The 26,566-nt window shown below is 38.4% G+C and overlaps 1 protein-coding gene across 12 annotated transcripts in view; it reads left to right on the forward strand.

Annotated features, from left to right (window-relative positions):
• Window positions 1–26,566, forward strand: part of ATXN2 (ataxin 2) — a 53,010-nt gene that overhangs the window by 17,374 nt on the left and 9,070 nt on the right. For 4 of the 12 annotated variants that reach the window (XM_064466046.1, XM_064466037.1, XM_064466038.1 and 1 more), the window contains exons 6-21: window positions 1,235–1,359; window positions 2,719–2,810; window positions 5,553–5,750; window positions 6,267–6,445; window positions 7,938–8,147; window positions 10,258–10,440; window positions 11,958–12,146; window positions 12,864–12,971; window positions 13,791–13,861; window positions 14,575–14,882; window positions 15,359–15,422; window positions 15,538–15,690; window positions 16,341–16,407; window positions 18,407–18,591; window positions 19,211–19,343; window positions 23,637–23,690. In XM_064466046.1, the coding sequence (XP_064322116.1) occupies window positions 1,235–1,359; window positions 2,719–2,810; window positions 5,553–5,750; window positions 6,267–6,445; window positions 7,938–8,147; window positions 10,258–10,440; window positions 11,958–12,146; window positions 12,864–12,971; window positions 13,791–13,861; window positions 14,575–14,882; window positions 15,359–15,422; window positions 15,538–15,690; window positions 16,341–16,407; window positions 18,407–18,591; window positions 19,211–19,343; window positions 23,637–23,690 (2,319 nt within the window). The remainder of the gene's footprint in view (window positions 1–1,234; window positions 1,360–2,718; window positions 2,811–5,552; window positions 5,751–6,266; window positions 6,446–7,937; window positions 8,148–10,257; window positions 10,441–11,957; window positions 12,147–12,863; window positions 12,972–13,790; window positions 13,862–14,574; window positions 14,883–15,358; window positions 15,423–15,537; window positions 15,691–16,340; window positions 16,408–18,406; window positions 18,592–19,210; window positions 19,344–23,636; window positions 23,691–26,566) is intronic. The other 8 variants (XM_064466039.1, XM_064466040.1, XM_064466041.1 and 5 more) reach the window with 7 other exon arrangements.

The following is a 26,566-nucleotide window of genomic DNA, read 5'->3' on the forward strand; positions in this document are numbered from 1 at the left end:
CATATCTGGCACTGCCTGGTGGCTTGATCTCATCTTTTCTAAAAGCCTGAAATGTTTGCTCCTTATTTTATCAGTAGAATGCTAATAGGAAATTTTAGATTGAAGGCTTATTTATTTTAGATTTATTTATTTATTAATAAGCTCATAACAAGCTTATTTTTTTAAAGTTCCTTCTGTTTAAGTAATTTAAGAATGTGCAGGCAGCTCTGAGATTTAGTTGCTTACAAATATAAAAGCTTGGCTTCCTTGATGAATGGCTCTGTACTTTTTTTTTTCTACAGCACTTCAATATTCTAGTATTATTCCTTCATAAGTCTGGTTTGAATGAAACATGAACAAGTGAAAATAAAAGCTCACTATATCTACCATTTTATATATGTTTTTATAATTTATATAAACAGTAGCAGACCCTTACTGAGTAGGGCACCTAATGGTATATTTATTTTCATATGTCGTTGAGAACGAGAGCTAGAGGGTTTCTGAATCTTGCTGTGTGATTCGGGTAAGCTGTTCCTTGAAAAAGCTTTTTTAAAAAGCAGGAAACAGGATGTCTCCGTTCATGTCACAGTGAACGGGTGCACCAAGCTAACGGATAATTGAGTTACACTCCAAGGGAGTAAAATTGTCTGTGTGCATGCTGGTGTGTTGAGAAGTTGAGGAAATAGCAGAAACTCAAATATTTGAAGGGAAACTTGTATTCTGCCCATTTATTTAGGCAATGGGTTTGGGTTGCATTCCTGCTTTTTTGGCATTTGCATAATATGTTAGTGGGCAGTTGTGCGGGATGTTTGGAAAAGCATATTTTACAAGTGGTGGGTTTTCTAGAGGAATGGGGATCCTCAGGTAGTCTTTTTTCTGTTTGGTTTGTTGTTTTTTCGTTCTTTTGTGGATTTTTTTTTTTTTTTAGCAAAAATATATATGTAGTTTGTGTTAAATATTTTGAAATAACTGAAATTACTGCTATTCTTTGATGCCTTGTCTCATGCTTTAAATTGTAAAAAACCCCTGTAAAGAGGTCTATTAGAAGTTAGTCTGTACTTCCAGAGTTATTCTAAGTATGAAGTAGGCACCTTTTTAATGTAGTTCTATCAAATGCAGCAACTACAAGAGAAGGTGAATGTTTAATGTGCCTGTGTTTCAGCTGTATTTGGTTGTTCCTCAGATGAACTAGTGTGTACATCTTCTGTACTTAATCAAATTGATTTCACCCTCATCCCTCCCCACTCTGTTGTAGATGCTTTTACTGATTCAGCCATCAGTGCTAAAGTAAATGGTGAACACAAGGAAAAGGATCTTGAACCGTGGGATGGAGGAGAGACCACCGCTACTGAGGAGCTTGAGGCATTAGAGACAGATGTTGTAAGTAATGCTTTTTTATCATCTATGATAGTATGCAGAAAATAAGCTGTTTCTATGGACATGCCTTGCAACAATTCCCTAATTTTAATCTAGTAGCGAACTTCAGACTAAAATTGCTGGCCTACATTGTGTAGCTGTACGTTCAGTCTTTGCTAGCAGCTGCCACAGTACTTTTTTACAATTTGAATAAGAATGGCTGGATTTCAGATGCCACTTTTGGCAAATATTGACAAATGGCAGCTGCTGTGGTAAGGGATGTGTTTGACTCATGGACTGACTGAAAGAGGAGCTTTTATTAAAGACTCCAAATTCAGCAATACACTGAAGTGATTTATGTTTGATCAGAGCGTTCCTGTCTGACTATCATTGCATTTGGAAATTATGGCGAAATTGTGCTTAGCTAACTGTCTCTGAGCTAAGATGAAGGAAATTGATGGAAGTCTGACCCATGACTTAATAAGCACGGATACAATCTCAGTAGATCATGAGTCGTTAGATGAAGAGTATGGTCTCAAATGTCATTTCTTTATGTATCATAGCAGTCAGCTTTTACTCAACCATGCATTCTTTTTAGTAAGGTGTTCAGACTGCAATATGTTAAAGAAAGAAGATAATATTACTAATTAGAGGAGAATCCAGTCATGTTACTGTGGAGCATATTAACTTTGTCTGGGTAGAACAGTTATCCTGTCAATTTTAGTGTACATATTGTACAGCTGAGATTTATTAGAATACTTAATGCTGTCAGTGCTTTTATAAAACACTCAAAACATTTATCATTGTGCTTGAGTGCCGTAATAGCAATTTTACTAAAATGGGGAAGTTGTGCTGATCAACAGAGGTCTTTTTCCTGTGGTGTGTGTGTCTCAGATAATCGCATTAGTAGTGCGTTTGAAAAGTTTGAGCACTTGCCACAGCAAGGGACACTTCTAATGCTGAGAAGTATCAACTGGCATTTTTTGGAGAAGGCATTCATGGGTATATTTCTCATTGGCCAGTAATCTTCTAGTACAGAGTGGGCATGGTATTTAAAAAAAAAAATACAAAAAACCCCCCAAACCCAACTAAAAAAAAAAACAAAACAAAAACCAACAAATCAGCAACAAAACCCCAAAACCTCATGAAAACAATACAAATATACACAACAAACAAAAAACCTGGCTTTTGAAGGTAAAATTTGTGCATAAGATGAACAAAGTTCCCTGAAATACATTGTGGCTTTAATAACTTTGTTATCTGGACAGTGAATTCATAGGCCCAGGAAAAAGGGCAAAAGTTTTAACTTCTGCCGTCAGCCCTTAATTTTAAGGGAATGTGTTTCCAGTGTCACTTTGAAAAATGAGCATCATTTTCTTCTAGTCTAATGGATGGGATCCCAATGACATGTTTCGTTACAATGAAGAAAATTATGGTGTAGTATCAACTTATGACAGCAGTTTATCATCTTATACGTAAGTTCCAAAATATTTTGTTATTAGATTTGTATTTGATGTTCTCCCTGGTTTGTCAAACTTTATTCTGAAGATGATTTTATGTAATTTCTAAAGTTATAGACTCGAACAACTGGAAAAGCAGCGAATGAATAGTGATTAAGAAATCTTGCTAGCATCCTGTGAAGTTGGATGTAGTAATCATTATATATTCCCTTAAATGGGCACAGTTCATTCCCATTGCAACATTTTCTGAATTTAGGCATGCAATAATGCTTATTTCTTAAAAAAATTTATGAATAGGATGGAAAATACCAAATTGTGAAACCGTCTTTACATAGCTGCTATGTCTATAGTTTGTGTTTAACCTAGCAGAGCAGCTTGGCTGAATCCTGATTTTATTGAGACAATTGATCTGGTAGATACTGGGATGCTGAAATATTGCTGATAACTAAGGGGGGTTGCGTGCTGTTGATGACTTGTTTAGCAGACTTGTCCAGATCTAAACTAAAGTTTTGATTACAATAGAAAAACAACTTGAATATAGAAGTAGTATAAAGCCTGCTCTGGCTACTTCGGCAGTGTGGATATGTTCCCAATAGTGTGCAACTATAATGTTAACTGCAGCTGCAAAACAAATCAATTGCAGATGTTCAACAGCCATTGTGAAATGTCTTTAATGTTTTCCCACTCTTCTAACCCCCAAAGTGTGAACTTATTTTTGAATGTTGAGGAATTGCAGTGATTTTGTGTAGAATTGGAGCACTTGTCTACAGATCTCTGGTTCAACAACTTTAGTTTTACCGTTCTGTTAAAATAGACTTGTAACATGGTGATAATCAGTGTCTTAATCGGCTTACATTTGAATCCTGGGGAAGCTATTCTTTTGTATACTTCACTGCTCTAAGTACTTTTTGTACTTTTGAACTTTAGTCTTCCATCTTTCTGCTTTATGGATATTAATGGAAACAGATTAAAAACATGAAGGTGGCTCTAAATTGCCAGAGACAAATTCCATTGTTTCCTAGTCAAGCAGCTTGCTTTGCATATCAGTCTGCTAAACTGTGACACCCTTTTCCTGATTCTCCAAGTATGCGATGAGCAGCAGTGTAGCTAAATGCTTATGTGTGCAACTGAAGGATTGTAAAGGATTTATTGTTTGATTGTTTTCTCTTCCTAGACCTAAGCATTAGCAGGTATAGTCTGTCAAACTGCATAAAGGTACAAGTTTGTGTTCTAGCAAATGTACTGCATTAGTATGTTGATCAGCTGCTGTACATGCTTCTTTCATCACTGGCCTTCTGAACAATGTCATCTTGCCCATCCCCTTTGTTCCATCTTCAATGGCCTTTTCCTTGTTAGAAAATGTAAAATCATTCTTTTGCTTGTTTAGGTTGCCATCAGTGCTACTGCATACATACCTTCATCTTTTTTTTCAGTCACTTTAAATAAGTGAGGATGTATTGGGTGTTCTCCTTTCTTGTGTATATACTTAATACAGGGTAGGCGAGGCCCCTGACTTCAGGTTTGTATGCATTGTGTTCATGCGTATCTTACTTGAGCCAAAGCTTTACGCTGAAGGGTAAGGTTTAATTTAATATTCTTGCAGTTACCATTGATGAGGCCAGTAGATGCCTTGACTGGCCAAAAATACATGTGTGTGGGAAAAACTTGTGATGTAGTAGCTGAGTGCTGGCTTGGAATTTGGCAAAGCCACTTGTTTTCCTAGTTCTGACACCAACACTTGAGTAATCTTGCCTATATTATTTCATACTTGGCTTGTATGTCTACCTACTTTCTTGGTTCTTCTTTTGTATATTACTCAAAATATGTGCATATAGTGATTATATAAGGCCCACATAGCATGGTCCAAGCCTCAACTGTGTTCTGTATTTTTATGTAGTTTATTTTAAAGTGAGGTTGGATGAAACAGCTTTTGGAACTCAGAATCAGGGACAAAACACAAAATTGTTTTATAAAACCTGATACTTGAACAAAAATTAGAACAGGTAAAAACTAAAACCATGGGTGGGCAGAAGGAAGTGCCAGGTATGATGTCCATCTCTAGTTAACCCTTTCAGTATTTCATTGCTCATGTATTTAATTCTTACTTGGTGGCTTTCAAAGGAATACACGTATGCTTTTTGCAATAAGCTATTACCCAAAATAGATATATGGAATTAGTGGTTTTGAGGTCCTAGGGCATGGCAAATGGGTCATGGGTTTCTGGTCCCATGCTTTAATGTATTGCATTCGTCTTTTCTGCAGTTATTCGTAACAGGAAGAGCTGAAATTCTATGGCTGGAATTATCAAAGGATTAAGCATGCAACTCTCTAATTTCAGTAGGATTGGGGACTCTTGTGTCTGTTGGGAATGCATAAATAGCTAAAGAAATTCAGATTTGGTCTCTTATGGTAGGTTCCTATCTAAACAACAGACTAAGGCTTTTTGTTACTAATGTACTCAACCGTGTTAAAAGTTGGAGCCTATGCATAGCTTTAGGGACTGGGGATTTTGGAAGTCGTATGGAAAAGCTCTGCCCCCTGACATCAGCTCACTAGGTACGTAAATGATGCTGAATTTGCACGTAATATCAAACCAGCTCAGGAATATTGACATACTGAAAAAGACAGCAAGTCTGCTGGCTTAAAAGCAAGTTTTTATACTCTGACTTGGTTAGATTTAACACTGTGTAATTTTTGTAGCTTCTTTGTGCTTTTGAATGCATTTCAGAGATTCTTTTCCTTTCCATTGTCTTTTAGGGTGCCATTAGAAAGAGATAATTCAGAAGAGTTTTTAAAACGGGAAGCCAGAGCAACTCAATTAGCAGAGGAAATTGAATCAAGTGCCCAATACAAAGCTCGGGTTGCCTTGGAAAATGATGAAAGAACAGAAGAAGAAAAATATACTGCTGTTCAGAGAAATGCTAATGAACGAGAAGGACATGGTGTGAACACTAGGTACTTGCATACACTATGAATAGTATTTTTATTTAGATGCTATACATATTTTGGTACAGTAGCAAGTTATTAATTGAAACTGCGCTTTTTCAGCAGGGCTGATTAGGTTAGGAGCCTTGTTTAAACAATCGTGCTGTTTTTGGCAGTCATGCTAAATTGTACACCTCTGCCTGGCCCTATATTATCTCTGTACTGAAACAGACTTCCCCCCTCTGATATGTCACTGTGGTGAATTCATATGAAATTACAGGAAAGGGCAGCGGTTTCAGTATGTCATGGAGAATTTCAGACATTAGTACTAAATCGTTCAGTGTCTGGGCTTGTAGGAAGTGGACTGTGTTGTTAGTATCAAAAACAAATTCATGAGGTGAATGTTAGGTCAACATCCGATAGTATTTAGAATTTTCCTTTAGCTTGATTCGAGAAAGACAGAAATACCAGCAGAGCACTTGGTGAGGTACTTCTCACTGGCTTTCAGTTCTGTCTCAACACTGATTGAAGTTTGCTGTGTTTCAGAGAAAATAAATACATTCCACCTGGACAGAGGAATAGAGATGTCCTGTCCTGGGGAAGTGGAAGACAAAACTCACCAAGGATGGGCCAGTCTGGATCAGGCCCACCAATTTCAAGGTCTGGATCCCATACTTCAGAATTCAGTCCTAACTCTGGAGCAGATCAGAGAGTGGTTAACGGAGGCAAGTATCTGAAGTCTAAATGAATGTGCCTTATAAAATTGCAGTCAATTATCTAATTATGATGAAACTGCATATGGTGTGCTCTTAGGATATGTTAGCATTCATCATTTAACACAGAGGTGGTGATTTTGATTTGAGTTTAACTTATAATGGTACATGCATTTGACTGCACCATATGTAGCTCTGCAGAGCAGAAATGTCACTTCTTTTCCTTCTCAAACACCTTTGTCTTACTTGATGGTGCAGTATGCGGTTTTAAAGATTAAAAATTGTTTTATGTATTTCTGCTGCTAAGCTCTGTGTGGAGGAGTAGCAATGCTGACACCTAGTGAAAGGGAGGTGGCAGCCAAGGAAGCATCACTCTTCCTTTCTGGTGCGTGGATCAATTCTGTTTCCCATTAAAAAGAATAAAGCAACTCACTTTACGATGATGTGGGGGAAGAAAATCATTGTTGGGGTGGTAAGAGAAGTGTCAGGGGAAAAGGAATCAAAAACCTTCTCTCCAAATGGCTATTTGAGTATTTTCTGCTATGCACATGGGTAATATTTATAAACAGACATCACTAGGCACTGTATAGCAGGAATCGGTGTTTCATAAACCAAACACCATTTTTTGAGATGGATTTCAGCAGTAGCCTACCCTTGAGGCATTATTTTTATAAGTTAAAAATGCTATTATATGAGGTTGCTGTGAATAAATGAAAGATGGATAATACTCAAGTGCCTCTATCTGGAGAGGAAGTCTAAGAAACATCTAAAGGTAAGTGAGACTTCCTTTTCAAATACAGAGTCAGCTGTATGAGGGATGTACACCTGAGTCTTACCCAAACAATGCTAACCTTGAAATTTGTTCATAGTATTTGTGGTTTCTGTCACCCTATTACTCTGCTGAATGAATATCATATACCTAAAATATCCAGAATGGCTGGATTAAATTTCTTTGTTTTGGAAACAATGAACCCTGTATCCTAGATTAAAATAGTACATTAATACTTCAGATAACTGATAAAGGCATAAATGTCAGGATTCAGACACTGAACACCGCTGTTTTTTGTAAAGATACAGTTCCTAGAATTGATATTGCTCATCATTTGGTTTGAAAGTAGCAGTTTGTATAGCCAATAATATATGTGAACCGCTGTTTGAGAACCTCTGGTAGCTATTTAAGGACCTCATCAAGAGTGATGCATACTGCAGAACATATATATGATAGGCTAACAGATCAAACTTTACTGTCTATTCCTTAGTAGTATTTGTAGATCCTAATTAACCCTTTGGGGAGTTTGTGACATTCAGATGTTGAATTTGACCAGAAGTGAAGGAAATAACTTTGCAGAGACTATTTTATTGGTTGCAGAAATAAACTAATCTATCCCCAAAGGGTTAAACATGAAAAATCATTTTGTCATATTTTACTTTTTTTCTGTTGACCTTTTTCCCCATAATTTTTCTTTAGTTTTTATACTTTCCTTCATATCATTTGTTCTGTCAGGTGTTCCCTGGCCATCGCCTTGCCCATCTCCTTCCTCTCGCCCACCTTCTCGCTACCAGTCAGGTCCCAACTCTCTTCCACCTCGGGCAGCCACCCCTACACGGCCGCCCTCCAGGCCCCCCTCGCGGCCCTCCAGGCCCCCGTCTCACCCCTCTGCTCATGGTTCTCCAGCTCCTGTCTCTACTATGCCTAAACGCATGTCTTCAGAAGGTACAATACCACAATTTGTTCATGTTTTTGTTTGTCTTTGTTTAACTCCTTTGTGAGTTTAATTACAAAATTGTTTTTCCTCTTCATTACTTAACCTATAATTTGTGTTTAACTTTAGTTTATCAGACTATTTCTATTAACCTTTTTATTTGAAGAACTTTACAAAAACAAAATAAAGCTGTGAAATTTCCCAAGTTGGTATGAAATAAACTCAGCTTTGTAAACGCTGCTCAGTGTCTTAACTTAACCATCAGCAACATGCAGGACCTGGTAATTTTAGGAAGGCAATTTTAGGAATATAAATTTATATAACATATCAAATACTTTAATACAGTTGTTCCACAAAAAGCTGTTTCAAATTTAATTTCAAATGTAACTAAATCATTGAATTACCTTTTGTAAAAAAAGCCCCAATAATAATAATAAAAATGCTGTATTCAGAGAAGTGCACTGTGGAATGGGATAGGATAAGCTGCTTCAAAGGCGAATCTGTAGAAAACTCTAGATCTGTTTGCATTGAGGCAGAACAATAAGTCAGCTCCCTAGCAGTCAGTAATACGCAGAGAAAGGCTAACCCATGAGTCTTTGGTAATTGTATGCAGAAGTATCTGAACTAAATTTTTTTTGTCCTCCTGAGGGTACAGTAAAGAACACATTTTAAAATTTTTATTTTATTTAAGTGCACTTTAAAACTAGCTGGCATAGCACAGTCTAGCAAGCCTGGAAAAATGCAAACTGGTTATACTAAACTCACTGGAAACTTGCAGTCTCTGCTCTAGCTGGCTCCACTGGAGCCATGGGAGAGAGAACAGTCATCCCGCTGACTGAATCAGTAACTCTGTTCTGCAGCTTGCCTGATAAATGCTCAAGATGGTCCGTAACCAGAAAGTGGATGGTAGTAGGCATGTCTGTACGGCATGCTGCTGTCAATTTATCAATGTGAGCTTTTTAATGTAGTAAGATACTGAGACTCCACGTGCAAATTCAGTTATTTTTTAGCACTTGCGATTGATTTGTCAGGCATGCAGTGAACTGCTGCTTACTGAAACATTTAATTCCTGCTACTAGAAGAGGATTGCTGGAAAGTGTGTATTCTTTAAAATACTTGCCTGTGTATGATTTGGATTGAAGTGTACTTTAGATTCATGGTTAAAATAGAGGCTGACGTTTAAAGATTTATGTAACCATAAGAGATACTTGATAATTTAGAACCTTAGCTGAAACCAGAAAGCCATTTATCTGAAATTTTCTTTTTTATTGACCTACATTAAAAATGAAGTGTAATCAGCCAGATTGTTTTCTGTCCATACACAGTTTTTCCTTTTAAAGAATCACATGAACATTTGAATCTGATCTTGTAAAGAAAGTGTTTGTTAGGATGTAGAAACTATATTGCTGCTTAGAGTTGAGCATACCTATTCTGTGGCAGCTGTGTAAGCTGTTCAGAATTACTGTGTTCACTTATGACTTTAGCTTCTGGTGTTAAACATGCATGACTTGAACCTTGGGATAACAATAACTTGTTTAGTTGCAATTTTGCTGACTTGTAAATGAATTGTGACCTGCTGCAGGCAGTTTAGCCTCAGTGCAGAATGCCCTGCTGAAATTCCCCAAGAGCATTGGTCAGCCAGTGGTGACTACTCTGTAAATAAATGTTTGGTATCACTGACCACCTGACAAAAGTGATAGAAATTTTTCCTTTTCTGGAAAATGCTTGATAAGCTGGGGCTGTGCTTATCCAGAGGGAGCTGGGCCACTAACCTTTTTGGCTTGTCTCACAGTAAGCAATACTGCATACATGGATTCAAATGTTTTAAATCCAGGACTTGCATACCTGTTTAAATTCTGATAAAACTTTTAAATACCAATGAATGTGAGCTGTCATAGCAAGGTGATGAGTGTGTTGGTAGTCTGGCTGGACCAATGGCTTGGCCTTTTTAGTCTAGTGGGTCCCCGGTTCTAGTCAATGCAGTGCAGATTGCTTGACTGTGTTACTCCATTATTGAGAATTATTAGATTAAGAAAAGTTTTTAAAACAGCTAGTATGTTTGGGTACTCCTGGTGATGGACATTAAGTACTTATTGTGTGGGGTTGTCTTCTTTTTCTCAGGGCCTCCACGGATGTCTCCTAAGGCACAACGGCACCCTCGAGGTCACAGAGTCTCTACTGGTAGGGGTACAATTTCAAGTGGCTTAGAATTTGTATCTCATAATGCACCAGGGGAAGCATCTACTACTGCAGTGGCACGAGGCAGCCCTTCAGGTGGGACGTGGTCATCAGTTGTCAGTGGGGGTAGGTAAAGCTTGGCTTATTGCAGATGGCTTGCCAGGGGTACTTTAGAGTGTGAATGCTGAGCAGAATACTGCATTTCTAGACAATTCAGACTCTGAATAAACACTGGTCTGTTAACTTAGCTTGCGTAGATGAAGTGGGAGAAGGATTTTGCCAGATAGCTTAGTATAATAGTTGGTGAGTCGGTCCTTTAAGTGCAGTATTGTTTTTACTGCAGAGAGGTTAAGTCAGATGGTGTATGAGGAGAAAGGAAGGGAAAATGTGGGAATTAGTTGTTGAAAGAAGTAATTTTTAGGAAAGTTATTGGGGAAAAAAAAAGTTACATACGTTGCATTGAATCACTGAATTTAGTTAATGACAGTGTACCTGGGCTGTGGTTTACAAATGAAGGAGGTGTTTGGATAGAAGGTGGTTGGTGTTAAAAGAGAGGATGAAATTATATTAAGTTGGATATATTTTTCCTTTAAAAATTATGCAGGTTTTAAGTGGTCATTTTGTATTTGTCTAAGTACTGTGGTAGCAGATAAAGTCAGTGTATCTTCTTTTTTTGAACCAGTTAACATCTTTTTTTTAATATTAGACTTCAAATATAAAGCTCAGTCTTGTGACACAGGCCCTAGTCTTGAGCTTTTATAGTTGAGGCCGTGTTCTAGTGAGTTGTCAGCGGCTGGGTGCTTTCTTGAATTGAAGGGCAAGTGAGCGACAGTTTGGAGTCTGATACTTTTTAGCAGCTCTAGAATTCTAGAGGAGCGTAGTGGGAATGTACTTCTTAGAAAGAAGGTATGAATTAGACCCCCATAGACCTGTTGCCTTGTGGAAAAGATTTAAACTCTTCTGTTCTGTCTGATTCATCTTCCCTCCCCACTTTATATATTATTAACATGTGAGTAGGACTGTTAAACGACTTATCTCTCTTTCTCCTCGCTCACTTGAAGTTAATATGTGACATAAAGCAACTAACTGGCCACAGTGGGATGAGCAGGAAGCAGGAGGTACAACTTACCATTTAAAGAATATACAAGTTTCCTTTCTGCTTTAACACAGGGGCAAAAATATACATCAAATAATCTTCTTTCAATAGGATATGTTGGTTTTTTTTCCAGCTGGCAAACCTCCAAGAGAGGACACTGTAAAATGGATGTATTTTCAGCCCTTTTAAAAATGTTTTACATCTGTTTGTATGGAGACCTGACCACCTTTTCTGTTCTGCCTGAAACTGTTAATGTGAGCTGTTGTAGTTGTACCAGTGGGGGGCTGGGGAGCATATTGAAGTTTCATGATGGGACTACAAGGAAGTGATACATATTAGGGGACAGTCTGCAGAAAAATCACATCACTTATCTGAAATGCTGCGTTATAAAGAGCTAGATGTACCTGAAAGGTAAACAGGTTTTCAGTTACTATATAATGTTCCACTAAGTATTTTAAAGCATGTTTTTAGTAATTTTAAAAATAAGCAAACTGCTGAGCAGATGAGGAAACTTATGCTATAACTGTTTTTTCCTGTTTGTTTCTAGTTCCGAGATTATCCCCTAAAACACACAGGCCTAGGTCTCCAAGGCAGAGCAGCACTCCCACGGGACCAGCTCTGCCTTCTCCTCAGCCTGGTACTATTCCCACTGAATCTGTTGCCATGCCTGTTCCAGCTGCCTCTCCTACACCTGCCAGCCCTGCATCCAACAGAGCAGTTACCCCTTCCAGTGAAGGTCAGTTACCCTAGCTAGCCTGCAGATGCTCCCTTTCCCTAATCCCTGACAATGAACATGCCTGTACAAGAGCAAGGCTGCCTTCTAAATGATGGGAAAACTTCTGGTGCATTTAATTTCACTGTGTAGTGAGTTCCCCTTTTCTCATGATGCTAACCCTAAACTAAGTTTGGGGAGAGGCTTTTTGATAAGTCTCTGTGCTTAATTTCTTCTGCCCTTTAAGGAGTATGGGCTTATAGGTGTTGGACTTAAGTGAGGATTTTTTTCAAACTGAGTGCCTGGCTGTTTTCTAATTTAAAGAATTGTAGGCCGCTGGTTTCAAAGGATATTTTGAGCATAGTGGAAGGAAGGGGGTGGGGGAAACCCACATTATACAGCACAGTCAAATGTCTAAGAACTCTTAAATCTTTGTGTCGTTCTGTATGAAGAGCTTGGACTACTGAAAATAATTTACTCTAAGTTTTATAGCTTTTTCAGCTTAGTTAAGGTTCTGTGTATGATGAGAGGGATATGTTTCACTGGGACTCTTTCATTTGCTTTAAAGACAGTTGGGTGGGGACGGGGGGGGAGGATAATCCTCCAGGCCCTAGCTAGGTAGCAGAAAATGTGTACCTTAGCTTACAAAAGAAAAACCCTGATCTCTCACCTGTTTCTATCTTGCTGTCTCTGGTCAGTTCGAGTTGTGTATGAGAATAACTTTGGCAATTTCTTTTCTAGCTAAAGATACTAGGCTTCAGGACCAGAGGCAAAATTCTGCAACTGGAAACAAGGAGAATATAAAGCCAAGTGAGACTTCTCCTAGTTTCCCTAAACCTGAAAACAAAGGTTTGTATCAAAAGCTTTCATATGAACTTGAGTAATGTAGGAATTCCAAGCACTACACCTGCTATATTGACTGCTTTAGTTAGCATTTTAAGGAAGACTTGGAGGCATTCTGGCTTGGGTGTTCTACAGCAAAAATTCGGTCATGCAGCTGTGAAGTGGCAGGCCTACAATTTTAAATGTTGTTCTTGACTCCATTTCATCATCAAAAAGTTTAGAGATGCTCATGTGGACAGTGTGGTTTCTTTTCACTCGTGTTTTTTCTTCTTCTCTTCCCCCTCCCCCCCGCTGTTTTTTATTTGTAACTGTATTTCTTCCTTTTACAACTTTAGTTTGGCTTTCTTTGCAGCATTGTTTGTTTATTTGGTTCTCAAAAAAATGTGTTCATGTTCTTGAACTGGGAATCATAGAATTATTTATATTGCAAAAGACCTTTAGGATCGAGTCCAGCCATAAACCTAACCTTGATCAGTGTTTCACCTTTACTTGCTATGTCTTGAAATGCTGGTGTGTTACGTTTTGAGGGTTTTGTTGCATACTTCATGTTCAGCAAAGTTCTGCAGTCTCTGCACCTCAGGGCTTCTATCTGGGTGTGATGCGTTAGAACTGTAGATATGTCAGTTATGTAATGGTGTGGTTTCACAGAGTATTTTTGTGTGCTCGTACATGTAGTTCATGGCATTATACCAAATAACGGATTAAATGATATCACTATTTCATTTTTAGATATGCAAACATTACCTTTTTTGCAAACTTTGTAATATATAAACTGTAAAACTTGTAATAGAAATGCTTGGACAATGTTGGTCTTCTATTTGGCAGGTGTATCTCCAATTGTTTCAGAACACAGAAAACAGATTGATGATTTAAAGAAATTTAAGAATGACTTTAGGGTAAGTCTCCCTGTATGTTAACGTAATGGTATCATAGTTCTTCTGTGCATCCAGCTTATTTTAATGAATTGAATAAACGGCATGTGTTAACAGGAAAACAGGTCCTTACTACTCATGCTTAATTTATAAAAATCTCTATAAGAATTAATGCTAGATATTATAAAATCAATGCTGACTCTTGCTAGTACAATTGCCTAATACACGTAAATGTGCATATTGACAATAGACTGAAAATAGCACTTGAAACCTGTTTGATCATTAGGTACAAATAATTATGACATTTACACTCCATATGGAAGAGTTGTTTGAAAATTAAATAAAGGATTTTGCTGAGGAAAATGGAAGATTAATTTATATTACTTATTTCCTGGCTATAATGGTTTATTAAATCCGGTTAGCTTTTCAAGTGTTGCTGTTAAATCACACAGAAGGATGAGTCCAGAGGGTTGTCTTAAGCTTTCCTGTCACTTCCTAATCAACATATAGGTCAGTTTAGTCGCTGAATAGCTTCTTTCACAGTGTAGGCTTAAAACATTGTCAATGTTCATAGATTTCTTTTCTAGTAGAAATGGAAATGTATGTTTTAAAAAGTGATTTCCAGAGGATTGAGGCCTATAGGACTGTATTCTATTCTATGCATGTGATAGCATTAGATTGTCTGTCCCCAGTTCTGTATATCAATTTACTGAATATATTCCTTGGGTTTTTTTCAGTTACAGTCGAGTTCCTCTTCAGATGCAGTGGATCAGCTGCTAAACAAAACCCGAGAAGGTGAAAAATCGAGAGATGTAGTTAAAGAAAAGACAGAATCAACCCCTAAAGAACCTATCATAGAAACTGGCAGTAATACTAACTCTAATGGTGGCAGTAGCAAACCCAATAGTCCAAGTGTTTCTCCTTCGATAAGTAATAGTTCTGAGCAAAAGCGAGGGCCTGAGGTAACTTCACAAGGTGTACAGACATCTGGGCCTGGAAGTAAACAAGATAAAGAGGATAAAGAGGAGAAGAAAGATACTTCTGAGTGAGTAATTATGCTTTTTAGAATAAGCACATCTCTTATTATCATTTAGCCATTTGTAGAAAAAGCTATTATGAATCTGTAATATCTTGATGTTTATATGGCTGATATAAGTTCTCTCTGTTATATAGAGAAAACAACAGGTGAAATGACTGTACTGAAAGTCATGAGTCAGTGGCAGAACTGCATATAGAGCTCTGGTCCTGCTGATGCCTAATCCATATCTAAATGCTTATTTATATGTTTTCCTGGCTCATGTGAGTTCTATCAACAGCAGGAAAACTTTCTTATGAACAAGTATAGTAAGAGTACTGTCAGTAAGACTGGCTTTTTGCATGCTGCGTGTTGAGTTCTCAAAAATCTGACTCACTGATGGAAATTAGGTGTTTCATTTGTTTAAATTTTCAATTGTTAGGCAGTACTGTGGATATGCTTGTAAAAGAATAATGCTAAACAATTTTTTTGTTCTTTATGTTTAGGCAAGTTAGAAAATCAACACTTAATCCTAATGCAAAAGAGTTCAACCCTCGATCTTTTGCTCAAGTAAGTTATTTGATACTGTTTAAGATTGCCTTTGAGTAGATCTTTATAAGCAAACCTTTTACTTGGAGGATAATCAAGCTAATCTTGCGTATGTATTGATGAATTCTGTTTGTAGCCGAAACCGTCTACTACACCAACCTCCCCTCGTCCACAAGCTCAGCCTAGCCCCTCCATGGTGGGTCATCAGCAGCCAACCCCAGTGTACACTCAGCCTGTTTGTTTTGCACCAAATATGATGTACCCGGTTCCAGTGAGTCCAGGCGTGCAGGTAAAGTATAGCGTATGCTGCAAACTTGTTAACACTTCTCGGATGATTGTCAGCAAGTTGAAGAGACCTAAGTTAAAACAGTGAAATGGTTCAGCCTGTATTACCCTTGTAAATATTGTTACAGTTACATTGTTAAGTTTTAAATATGTAAATACTGACTTTTTCTGGTGGTCCCTCAACCTAGATGTTCTAATAGTCCCAAACACTTGTAAATTCCAGCAGCTCTTACTCACATTTATTGTTAATCTGTGGAAACTTAGGCCCCCAGTCCTCCACACATAGTCTTACTCTTTTTAAGTAATTGTTCTTTCATCCTTAGCTTCCAGCTGTGTCCCACTAGTTTCTGGTCATTGTAGGGATTACTGTGAATTCAGATCTAACTTTGTTATAAAGCTGTGTGATTTAGTATGTTGCTTGAAGTAGCAGCAGTAGCATTACTTGACTGGTTGTTGGAAACCGTATGGCCTTAGCTGTTTGTACATGCAGACTTTGATCACAGCGATCCAAGAAAATATCATAGGTTAGGCAGAGTTCACTAAACCATGTAACATAACGGAGTAAAACACATCAAAGCTGAATGGGGCCCCCACCCAGACACACATTCACTTTTTAAAGGCATATCATAGCTTTAACTCCTCCTTCTGTTTCAGCCTTTGTATCCTATTCCCATGACGCCCATGCCAGTGAACCAAGCCAAGACATATAGAGCAGGTAAAGGTGAGAATAATACTGCCTGTTTGGTTCTTAGTCTGCATGCAGCATGAATAAATTCCAAATGTTTGTGTATTTTCTAATCCATGTTAATTTGTTTACAATTGATATTTTTAAATGCTGTTTTTCATAAAGGGAAGTAAGTGGAAATACTACATTTCTAGATAAACTAATTCAGCCAAAACATGTTAAGTTTGAGTAATGAGGAGTTGCTTGGTTTGGAATTTTATTTGCCAAACAGGAAAGCATCTCCATTCCTTGGAATGTTAGTGTAAGCTGATCGTCCCCTATATTTCATAAATGTTATGGGTTTGTTTAAAGAGAACTTTAGGTACAGGTTTTCTGTACTGGTTTACAGCAAAGCCGTGAATGGTGCTTTAACAGAGGGTTTTTGTCAACAAGCAAAATCGGTATTTCTTCAGAAAGAGTATGCCACGCTGCTCTTCTGGAAAGAACTTACTGCTGGTTCCAGTTTGTTCTTTTGCATTCCTTCTGCAACAGTAACTGAACAGCTGGACTAACAATGCCATGTTTTTAACAAGTGACACCTGTGGCTATGGAGACAAGACCACGTGTGGTGAGATGCACTCTCTTCTGTGCAGTGCAGCGAAGGAGCAGAAAAATGATGGTCTTGTTTTTATAGTCATGTTTCAGAAAATGCTCTAATTCTACACAGTGCATGCTTTCTTGCAATTTTATACAGTGGTTCATGATGATAGGTTCCAGTGCTGTAGCTCCAGTCACTGGAGGAGGAAATTGTTTAAAAGAGCAGTTCTGCTGTTCAGAAATAAACAAGTAGGCTTTATGAATGTAGAGAAGACAAAAACCTGCAATGTATTTCTATTTTAAAACACACTAACTTTCTGTGGCCTTACCCATTAAATCTTTTGGTTGCTAACACTGATTGTTTTAATCAGAAATATATTGCTGTATACTCACTTGCTGTGTGAGGCTGCTCTCCTCTTCTGAATTCCCTTTAAGTTTCATTATTTTCTGCATATCGATTCTGTGTGCAGTGTAGTCCTGAAGGAGCTGCATGGGTTAAAGTTCAGTGCCTTTAAGCTGTTCAAGTTGCATCCTTTATTTACTTTATTGTTGATTTGCAGTGTAAATACAATCATCACTGAGTGAATTTACTGACATCTTCAACATTTCCCTCCTTTCCTCTCTCTAAGGGGTCTGTCTACATTGCACACTGCAGTGGAGTTTACAGGTGCTTGAGTTAGCATAGTTATTAGTTGCAGTCTCACTGCAGCAAGCTGGAGCTCACATTGAACTCTCATGCCCTGTTGCTTAGTAGGCCAAATTAGTGCCTTGCTGCTGTGGTTCAGTTGGTTGTCTTACCAGGATAGCTCAGGTAGTCTCACACTACAGTGCTCTGCTCTCTTACTCTTTCTTCCCTCTAATTATTCCTACTCCTCTTCTTATAGGTTGACTTGTCCCCTTCAGTGTTGACTGTGACCTAAAAGTTGGTTTCTGTTATCCTGAGGGGTAGCCCAGAGCTTAAAAGTTGTGCATACCTCAAATTGCTGCTTCGTGGAGACCTTTATTCTCTCTCCTCAGCCATAAGCACAAGTAATTTTAACAGACTCAGCTTTCCAGTTGATGGAACAGTTGCTGAGTAGTTCCCACAGAAGGTGAATTAAGCCTTTTGAAGGGGACAGGATCAAATTTGATTAATGTAGGTATCCTCATACAACCTTTTTCTCCCATTACTGATTCTTGTCAGTGTTTCTCTCCCTCCACCTTTCTTCCTTCCTTCACAAAGCAGCAGGCCTGGGTTTGTGGCCTTGTACATGGCTCAAAGGCAGTGATGAAAATCGAATGTTTCATGGAAGAACTCATTTTCATGCTCTTCCTTTTTGATAGTGCTCTTAACGTGTAGTTAAAGGTGAGGGGTGAGGATATTCCACTTGGTCACAGTGACATTGTTATGTAAAACCTTTCAGGAAGACCATCATTCTTTGTCCTGTGTTTCTAATGTGAGGCACTCTTTGCTTTGTAGTACCAAATATGCCACAGCAACGGCAAGACCAACATCATCAGAGCACCATGATGCATCCTGCCTCAGCAGCAGGCCCTCCAATTGTAGCTACGCCACCTGCTTATTCCACACAATATGTTGCATATAGTCCCCAACAGTTTCCTAATCAGCCTCTTGTGCAGCATGTGCCACACTACCAATCTCAGGTAAGAGTCCTTTTAGCGTTAGTGATAAGTCAAAACAGAAATAATTAAGTGTTTCAGTCCTAAATACCCTATTGTCCCCAGTCGTGAGAAGTCACTCTGAACAGTTTGTGTTCTGGAGCGTACTGTGATTGCTGGTGTAATGTGCTTCAAAGCCTGTAACAAATTTTAAGGTCACTTTAGAAGCTGACATTTATTAGTGATACTGCCTTTTTAGCTCTTCGAACAAATCTTTTCAGGTCATGGCCGCGACACCTCCTAGTTACGTGTTCTAAAAATAAACTATTTGGTATTCGTCTTACTACAAAGGCATTTAAATATATGTATGTAATTGGACAAAAATATAATTACATACGTAAGCTCACTACATTATTAGCATGGCAAAAATTAGATATGTCAATGGTTTTTGTCAGTGTCTAGCCCGCTGCAGAAAATGTCCTTAAATTTTTAGAAATAATTAGGATAATTGTGTTAGTATGAAATCTTTAGTTTGCTCTGCATTTTAGTAAGGCCAAGGTATTGTATTGCTGTTCTAAATACATAATTACTGTTTAGATGACACTAGTTTCTTGGTAATGGTCTTCCAATTAACTGTGTGTTTTCTTATTTCTGTTAAATGCAGCATCCTCATGTTTATAGCCCTGTAATACAGGGCAACGCTAGAATGATGGCACCACCAACACACGCACAGCCTGGTTTAGTATCTTCTTCTGCAACACAGTATGGTGCGCATGAACAGACGCATGCTATGTATGGTAGGAAACGTTTTGTGTTATATGTAACTTTTTAAATTCTTACGTTGTGCAGGGATGTGTTTAATCTCAAGCTTCAAATATGGGTATTGTTCAGATTATACCAGTAGATGTGGTTTATATTTCATAAGATGATGAGCAGAGCATTGAAAACTGAGCCACCTGGTTAAAATGAAAACTCAAGTATGCTGATTTCAGTAGGATGCCAGTGACCAAGATGAAATTTCAACCTGGGAGCTGCTAAAGAATATCTGCTGAAAGAAGTTTGTTCAAGTTCTCTTGATGCTCTTGACACAACATCCCTTGATTGTTTCTTGATTATAATTAGGACTTGTTTCATTGCAAGGCTATGATCTCAGTTTCAAAACTTGACATTAGTTCTGACAACTAGTGAAATGCTGTCTTTATGATACTACTAGCATTTTTAACAGTATGAACACTGCTGTTTAAGCAAAATAAAACATGTGTTGCTTACCTTTCTCTTTTGGTAAGTCAAGAATAAGTATATGAAACAGCTCATGTATTGCTCTGACTTTGACAATTAGTCTCCAGCATTATCAGATGGGCGTATTTCACTTAACAGTGAAGGCTGAAAATGTGGGTTACCTTGTTACAAAGTAAAATGTGAAAGAACTTCTGAAGCGTTATAAATGTATGATAAATCAATGCCCAATTCAGAGGAAAAAACTCACTGCAAAACATGCTATTGAAAGAGGTAGAATCAAGGTTGCTAGAAGGCTTGGAAATTGTCATAAAATGTCAAAACAGCAGATGGTCTCTTGAAAACGTGGCATTTCAATACTTGTTATAGCATCTGAGGAAGACTTTTATTGGGTCACTTATACTATTGACTTAGATTCTAATAAAAGATTTTCTGTACCTTTAGACATCTTTGTATGTTTTCCGGTGCTTAGTTTTACACTGCTACTTTATGGAAGTCCATGATGTGTCATGAAAACTTAAAAGTCTAAGAACCTGAAGTTCAGTGTGAAATTAATTATGATTTTAAAAAGTCTGTGTCTTACCCCTCTGAAAACATCCTTTCAGATCTCTGCAGTGGTATGGGGACATAGCTAAGAAACAAAAATAATAGAAACCTTTTTTGACACTTGGAGGAAGAACATTTCAGCTCATTTGTGCTGAAGCTGAAATGGAAGTTACTTGTAGAGATTAAGTCCTTCTTGCACAGGCCCTTGCTAATTGTATTACTTTGATCTTTTCAACTCTTGTGCTTGAGGTATCCCCGTAAACAGATCTTCTGTTTGCTTTTTCATTAGATTAAATAGAATTCTGATAAAGTGAATGATGAAAGGCTTTCAGACCTTTATTGGTGAAAACTCTCCTCTCAAATCCTAATTAAAATAAAACCAAACGTGAGATAATCTGAGATTTGATTCAGAATGGTTGCATTTGACTTCCTGGCAATTTCCTATTGTGCACCATCATAATCTTCTGTAACCAGTGGGTGCTACAGCATTGAAGTACAAGCCCGTTCCCTTGATTGGCTTTGATCAGATGTCTGTATATTTTTTTCACTGATATTCTAACTTAAAACTGTTAGACCTCATTTTGTGTTGGTTTTACAGTGTCTGTTGTAGGTATGTAACTACCTACCAGTACAGACAGCTGAGTTGGGTTAAACTTGAGAATTCTTTGGTATTTCCTGCCATGTAATTAAATACTACTCTTTCAAGAGCCACCTAATTTGACAGAAATTGTATGGCCTCCTGTGTTCTTTCAAGTAGCTACCTGGTGACTCTTCCAAATGTTCTCCTGCTTTCCCAGTAAATGATCAAGTGCTTGAAATTCTTGTTACTGAAATCGTTCAACCCAGCTGGATCATGAACTCCGTATGAGACACTTTTTTTTAAAGAGTATGTTTTTGCCATGTGCAGACCTGTTTATTGCCTAGTGAGCATGAATTGGTTCAAATGTACCCTTAACCTACAAAGCTTACAGTTAGCTACATATGACATGACTTCTGATGTAGTGCAGCACTGTCTCAATTCAGATTTTTGCAAGTCTTCCACGTGCTGAGTACTTGAAGACCTTACCTAGATGGATTGTGTTTCCTCAAAACATGCCCATCTGTAATGTATTCGCTGCAGCTTCCATTTATCGATATGGGAACACTTGGGAAAAATGTAGAAATGCCTGAAGTGATAAATATAAGCTTTTTATGGAGTACATTGCTGAAGAGCAACATGCTGGAATCATTCACATCTGATTGAGTGACTATAAGAAAGTATCTGTAACTTAGGTTCTGTGTTTTGGGGAATCCTAAATTTACCCATGGTATCTTTGAGCTAAATATACCGATGCACTTTGATTCTGGTCCTCTCTTAAAACTAATTTGAAAGTACAGAACAACAACTTCCTGAGAAACAACAACTACTGCTGCTTTTGATTTCTGGAGCACTTGCTCAAACAAGTTCTCAGGCTTCATTTTGGCTCTTCAAAATTGCTATCTGATTTAAAAAAAAAAAATAATTTTCCCTCCCCATGGTGTCAGGATTCAGTGGGCTATACTGCCCTTTTATGCTTCAAGGTCCTAGTGCTTTCTTTGAAACAATTCTTGCAAACTTCACCAAACTTTGCTCCCCGCCATGTATTTGGTAGAGAGAAGATGTCTGCAAGGACAACTGCACTGAGACATGGGGGTTGGGGGGTACTGCTTATGAAGTATTCTTAAGGTGTGAAATGTTCTCTGGTGAGATCTGAAACTCCATCCTCACTAATGGTTTGGGAGAAGTTGAAAGTCTGTGGCAAGTAGTAGTAACTGGCTGCCAGCGAAGAGAGATGCCTGTTGATCCATTAAGTGAACTACCCTCAGTGCCAAAAGTTTGGGTTTTGTTTTCCTTCCTGTCTCATGAAGAGATAGCTGAGTCCAAAATACAAACAGTGACCTACATCTGTTGATAGGAGCTCTTCAATTTTAAAGGAAGTATTTTTGTCTAATGCTGTTTAATGGGATATTTCTGCACTTCTGAGATTTCCTTGCCAGTCATTACAGTGTCCTGCTTCTGTTTCACAACCTGCTGTTGACAAGAGCTCAAGAGAAGCAGAGCAGCTGAGCTGTGTGGTCACCAGTAGACCCATCTAAACATATGACGGAGGAGTGTTTAAATCATTGGGTTTTTCCCCTCAAAACACAATTGGGAAGGACAATGTTCAAGCAGCTGTCTGTCTTCCCATCTACCAGCCAGACAATAAAAATGTCAATTACACACTTCAGCTTGTAACTTCTGGAGACGTGAGCCACTCTGATGTCCCTATCAAGAAAAGTTTGAAATGCAGGCTCTGCTGCAGCAGAGCAGTACATGCACCTTTAACTGTGGCATGCACATACCTGAACGTGGAGTTGTTGCTCTTACCCTGCTGAACCGCACATTGGTTTCAGAACACACCATCTCTCTCGGAAGTGTTGGCTCTGTGTGATCTCTCTGATGCCAATATTGGGCTGGTAGAGTTTACTGGCCACGGTTTGCGGTTTGGTCTATGTTGCACAAAGGCCTAAACTTGTGCTGTTAGTAGAAAATTTGGTTACCTAAGTAGAAGGTGGATATATTCATTCCTGTGACAATGAACTTTTGTTAGTTTTACCATGTAGCTGAATTGCCTGTGTTTTCAGATAACTGGAGTCCTCTGAAAAACTTTACTTTTGTGTTTAAAAACAAACTTGTGTAAAACCAGGCCTTGGTTTTATACACATGCATTTCCTGTTTTTTGTGCTCTCATTCCTGTCCCCGTTCTCCCTTCCCTTTTCCCCTTCTGCATATGTTTTACTGGTCTGGTGTTGTCTCTAACTTTATCTGGTTTCTGTCTCAGCAGTAGAGTAAATTCTATTACCCTGATAGTACAATGGTGGATATAATATAAACTTCAGAGGATTCTCCAGGGACTAAGAGTGAACCAGTCACCAAAGGTGTCTTGGAACTGTTAAGAATGACAGTAATATAGCTGAAAAGCAAGGGGCCAATTTCTGTTTTAATGTAATTATATTTTAACCCGCTTATTACAGTGAACTGTAATAGACCATTAATTGACATCAAGTTTATTTTTGTGTTAATTAAGAACTGAAGACCTCAGTGTCAGGAAGGCTTACCTGAGACGTGTTGTTTCATCTCCACTCATTTGTAAAACTAAATATCCAGGTCTAATAGCACCTAAGTAAATAAAAATATCTGCATGGGTCTACAATCTTTAAAAAAAAAGAAAAATATGCTGACCTTTCCAGAAGACGGGAAGTATGCACGTGGCAAGAGGCTAATTTACCTTTCTATTTCCCAAATTCAGCATGTCCCAAAATACCATACAGCAAGGAGACAGGCCCTTCTTTCTACTTTGCCAGTGAGTTGGGTTTTTTGTACTAATTTTGATTGTACAGAAAAGCACTTTCTAAAGAACAGATGTTAAAGGAATGGGACGTGTTGAGGGAACAAGTTTCCTTGCACCAAACCAGTATGTGGAAAATGCAGGAAGGTTCCTTTCCGTGATGGGGGAATGAAGCTGTTGAACAGATCTATATGACCACAGGAAGCTGATTTGTCAGTCTTTTAAAATATATTTTGCATGCTGAATAATTGCTGACTTTACTACCCAGTGTTTTCATCTGCAGCCAGAAGTCAGCGCTGCATGTGGATAGCCCCTGCTTTAAAATCTAGGTGAATTGCCTCACTCCCTTGTCTTTCATGACCCAAATGGGATTTTAGAACTTGGCAAGTTAATCTGCTTCCTAAAAGGAGAAGTATCTTGTGCCTCATCTCTTTAAAAAGCTGTGGCTCAAGTTCTGAGCCCCTGGGAGGAAATTACTTGAGTTGCAGCTGAGGTGAAGGAAGCTTTCTGTAGAGTTACCTCAGGGTCACTGAAGGAGTGCAGTTGTTATTATAAAGAGGGTGACTAGATGAGGGCTCCTTGCTGGTGTACAGCACTGGATGCTCCCTCCTTGGGAGACAGAAGTTATCAGTTAGGTTACGTGGCTGTGGTGCTCCTGTGTGGTGTTGCCCGAGCTGGTGACCCACATCAGCGTAGGCAATGGGAGAGGGGCTGATGTCCTCCATACTCTTAGGACACAACAGCTAATAAAGACTTCAGTTACGTGTGTGTACAGGGAAGGGTGGTTAACTGAAAAATACTGCCTTGTAAGTTGGTCCTCATAGCACTTAGAGGAAGCTGGTTTTGGGGGGAAGTGGGGTGGCTGCAGGATGAACTGTACTTGTCACCCAAGACATGGGAAAGGACGACTGCAGTTTCAGGGTATTTTCGAACATGCTCTTGTCCTGCAGTGAGACTTGTTGCTCTGTGTGTCTGCAAGTCCATGCAGCCTATGCCAGGCACTCTTCTGGGTTTTTTGTTTTGTTTTGTTTTTGAGTTAGCTCATGCAAGAGGGATGTGAGAAATACCAGTTGTTCTCCAAAAATCTCTTCTGAAACAGACTTCCTGTGTTTCTTGTACAGAAATGGTTCAGCGTGAACTAGTGTTGTAGGATGCTGACCTGTCCTGTTTTCATGTGTCTTGGTTTGGTGCACTGAAATAACTTTAATAAGCTCGTTCCTTTTGTGGATAATCTTTTAAGTGAAGTCCACTCTACCTGTGTAAAATGACTTCTTTAAATGTTTGTGTTATGAAAGAATCATTTGCTATTTCTTTGCTTCCTACCATTCAGGTCTTTTAAATGTAGTTATCCTCACCATCTTACTGGGTCTGGCAATAGTTTTGAAGTTTGTTCACTGGTCAGTTCTTGAAAATAGGCTCTTCAGTGCATCTTTGGATGACGACCAACGATGACCACCATTGGCAGCATTGAAATTCCTGCCAGGGAAATATGAAATTACATTACATGGTTTTTGCACATACCCTTGTAGCTGGGTGTTCTGCTTGATTTCTGCTGCTCTGACCTCTTTTGATTTCAGCTCCTTCTGTGGGTTTGGTGGCTGACTACTACTTATTTACCTCGCAGAAAAACAGATTGCGCATTTGTAGAGTTGAATTCAGTAATTCAATCCATCTGATATTTTGCTCACTTCATGACTGAATCACTTACCTTCACTATATGTCCCTGCAAGGTTAGCGCAGTTAGATATATGTTAAGAAACAACTTGATGAAAAGGATGCTGAAGTGAAGCAGGTTAGCCCAGGGGGTATTTCTTGGAGATGAACGTAAGGCATAAAGGATGAGAAAAACAGTGTACTGCCGAAATGAGCTGAGGTTACTTGCAGCAAGGAGATATGCAGAGCTGTTCTGTCCTTTTGTAGAGCTTTCTCAGCATTTTCTTGGATACTAGATGGCCATTTGGAAAATCTCCAAAGTACTGACAGTGGGGGAAGATGTTGGATAATTGGTGATTTCTGCCCCCCAACACTTTGGTCTTATCTTGTTTGCTATTTGATACATGTAGAGCGCTGTTTTGATGAACAGGCAAAAATTCTTGAAAAAAGTCACAGTGAAAGTGCTTTAGTTTAGTTATGGCTAAGCAGGTGAATTTCTTGTGACTGTTTTGCAAGACTTCTCTCACAGGCTTGCTGATCTCATAGATTTCATTGGTTTGTCAGGAACTATTAATTGCACTAGCTAAACATGGAAAACCTTTCACATTTCTAGAGCTGAAGTTTGAACTCTGGGTTTGAACTAACAAAGATCTATGCCTGTATTTCAGACTTGCTGCCACTCATCCTGAACTGGTCTTGATTTGTATGCAGTATCTGTACAGGACTTATCTACGTGTCCACGTAACATTTCTTTGAAAGACACTTTTAATATTACTATTAAAGCATACTTTGCAGCAGTATCTGAACTAGTTTTAACCAACCTTGCAGAGCGTATTAGAATAATTTATTAAAGACAAAAGGGGGAGAGGAGAAGCTAGGCAAATAAAAATTCTTCAATATAAAAAAATCTGGTACTTCAAATGCAAAGCTGTGGGATAAAATACATTAGAATATTATGGAAGAGCTGCTACTATGACAAAAACTTGATCCTCCTCCTGCTTCTGTATCTGTTCTTTAGGGTACTATTCCTTGGTTTAACTGGTTTCTTAAGAGAGAAGTTCTTCATCGTGAAGTCTTATTGTGTAATGTATGTGCTTCAGAAGAGCTTAGTTTATTTTTCTCTCGGCTATAATGAAGTGAAAGATGAATTCCACAAATGGTTTAAGGGAGTACCGCATTATTTTAGGGGCTCTTAACAAGTAATGTGGCAGGATGTGGGAAGCCTTGAATATCTTACA

The sequence above is a fragment of the Phalacrocorax carbo genome, chromosome 15 (assembly GCF_963921805.1).
Source record: "Phalacrocorax carbo chromosome 15, bPhaCar2.1, whole genome shotgun sequence".
NCBI lineage: Eukaryota > Metazoa > Chordata > Aves > Suliformes > Phalacrocoracidae > Phalacrocorax > Phalacrocorax carbo.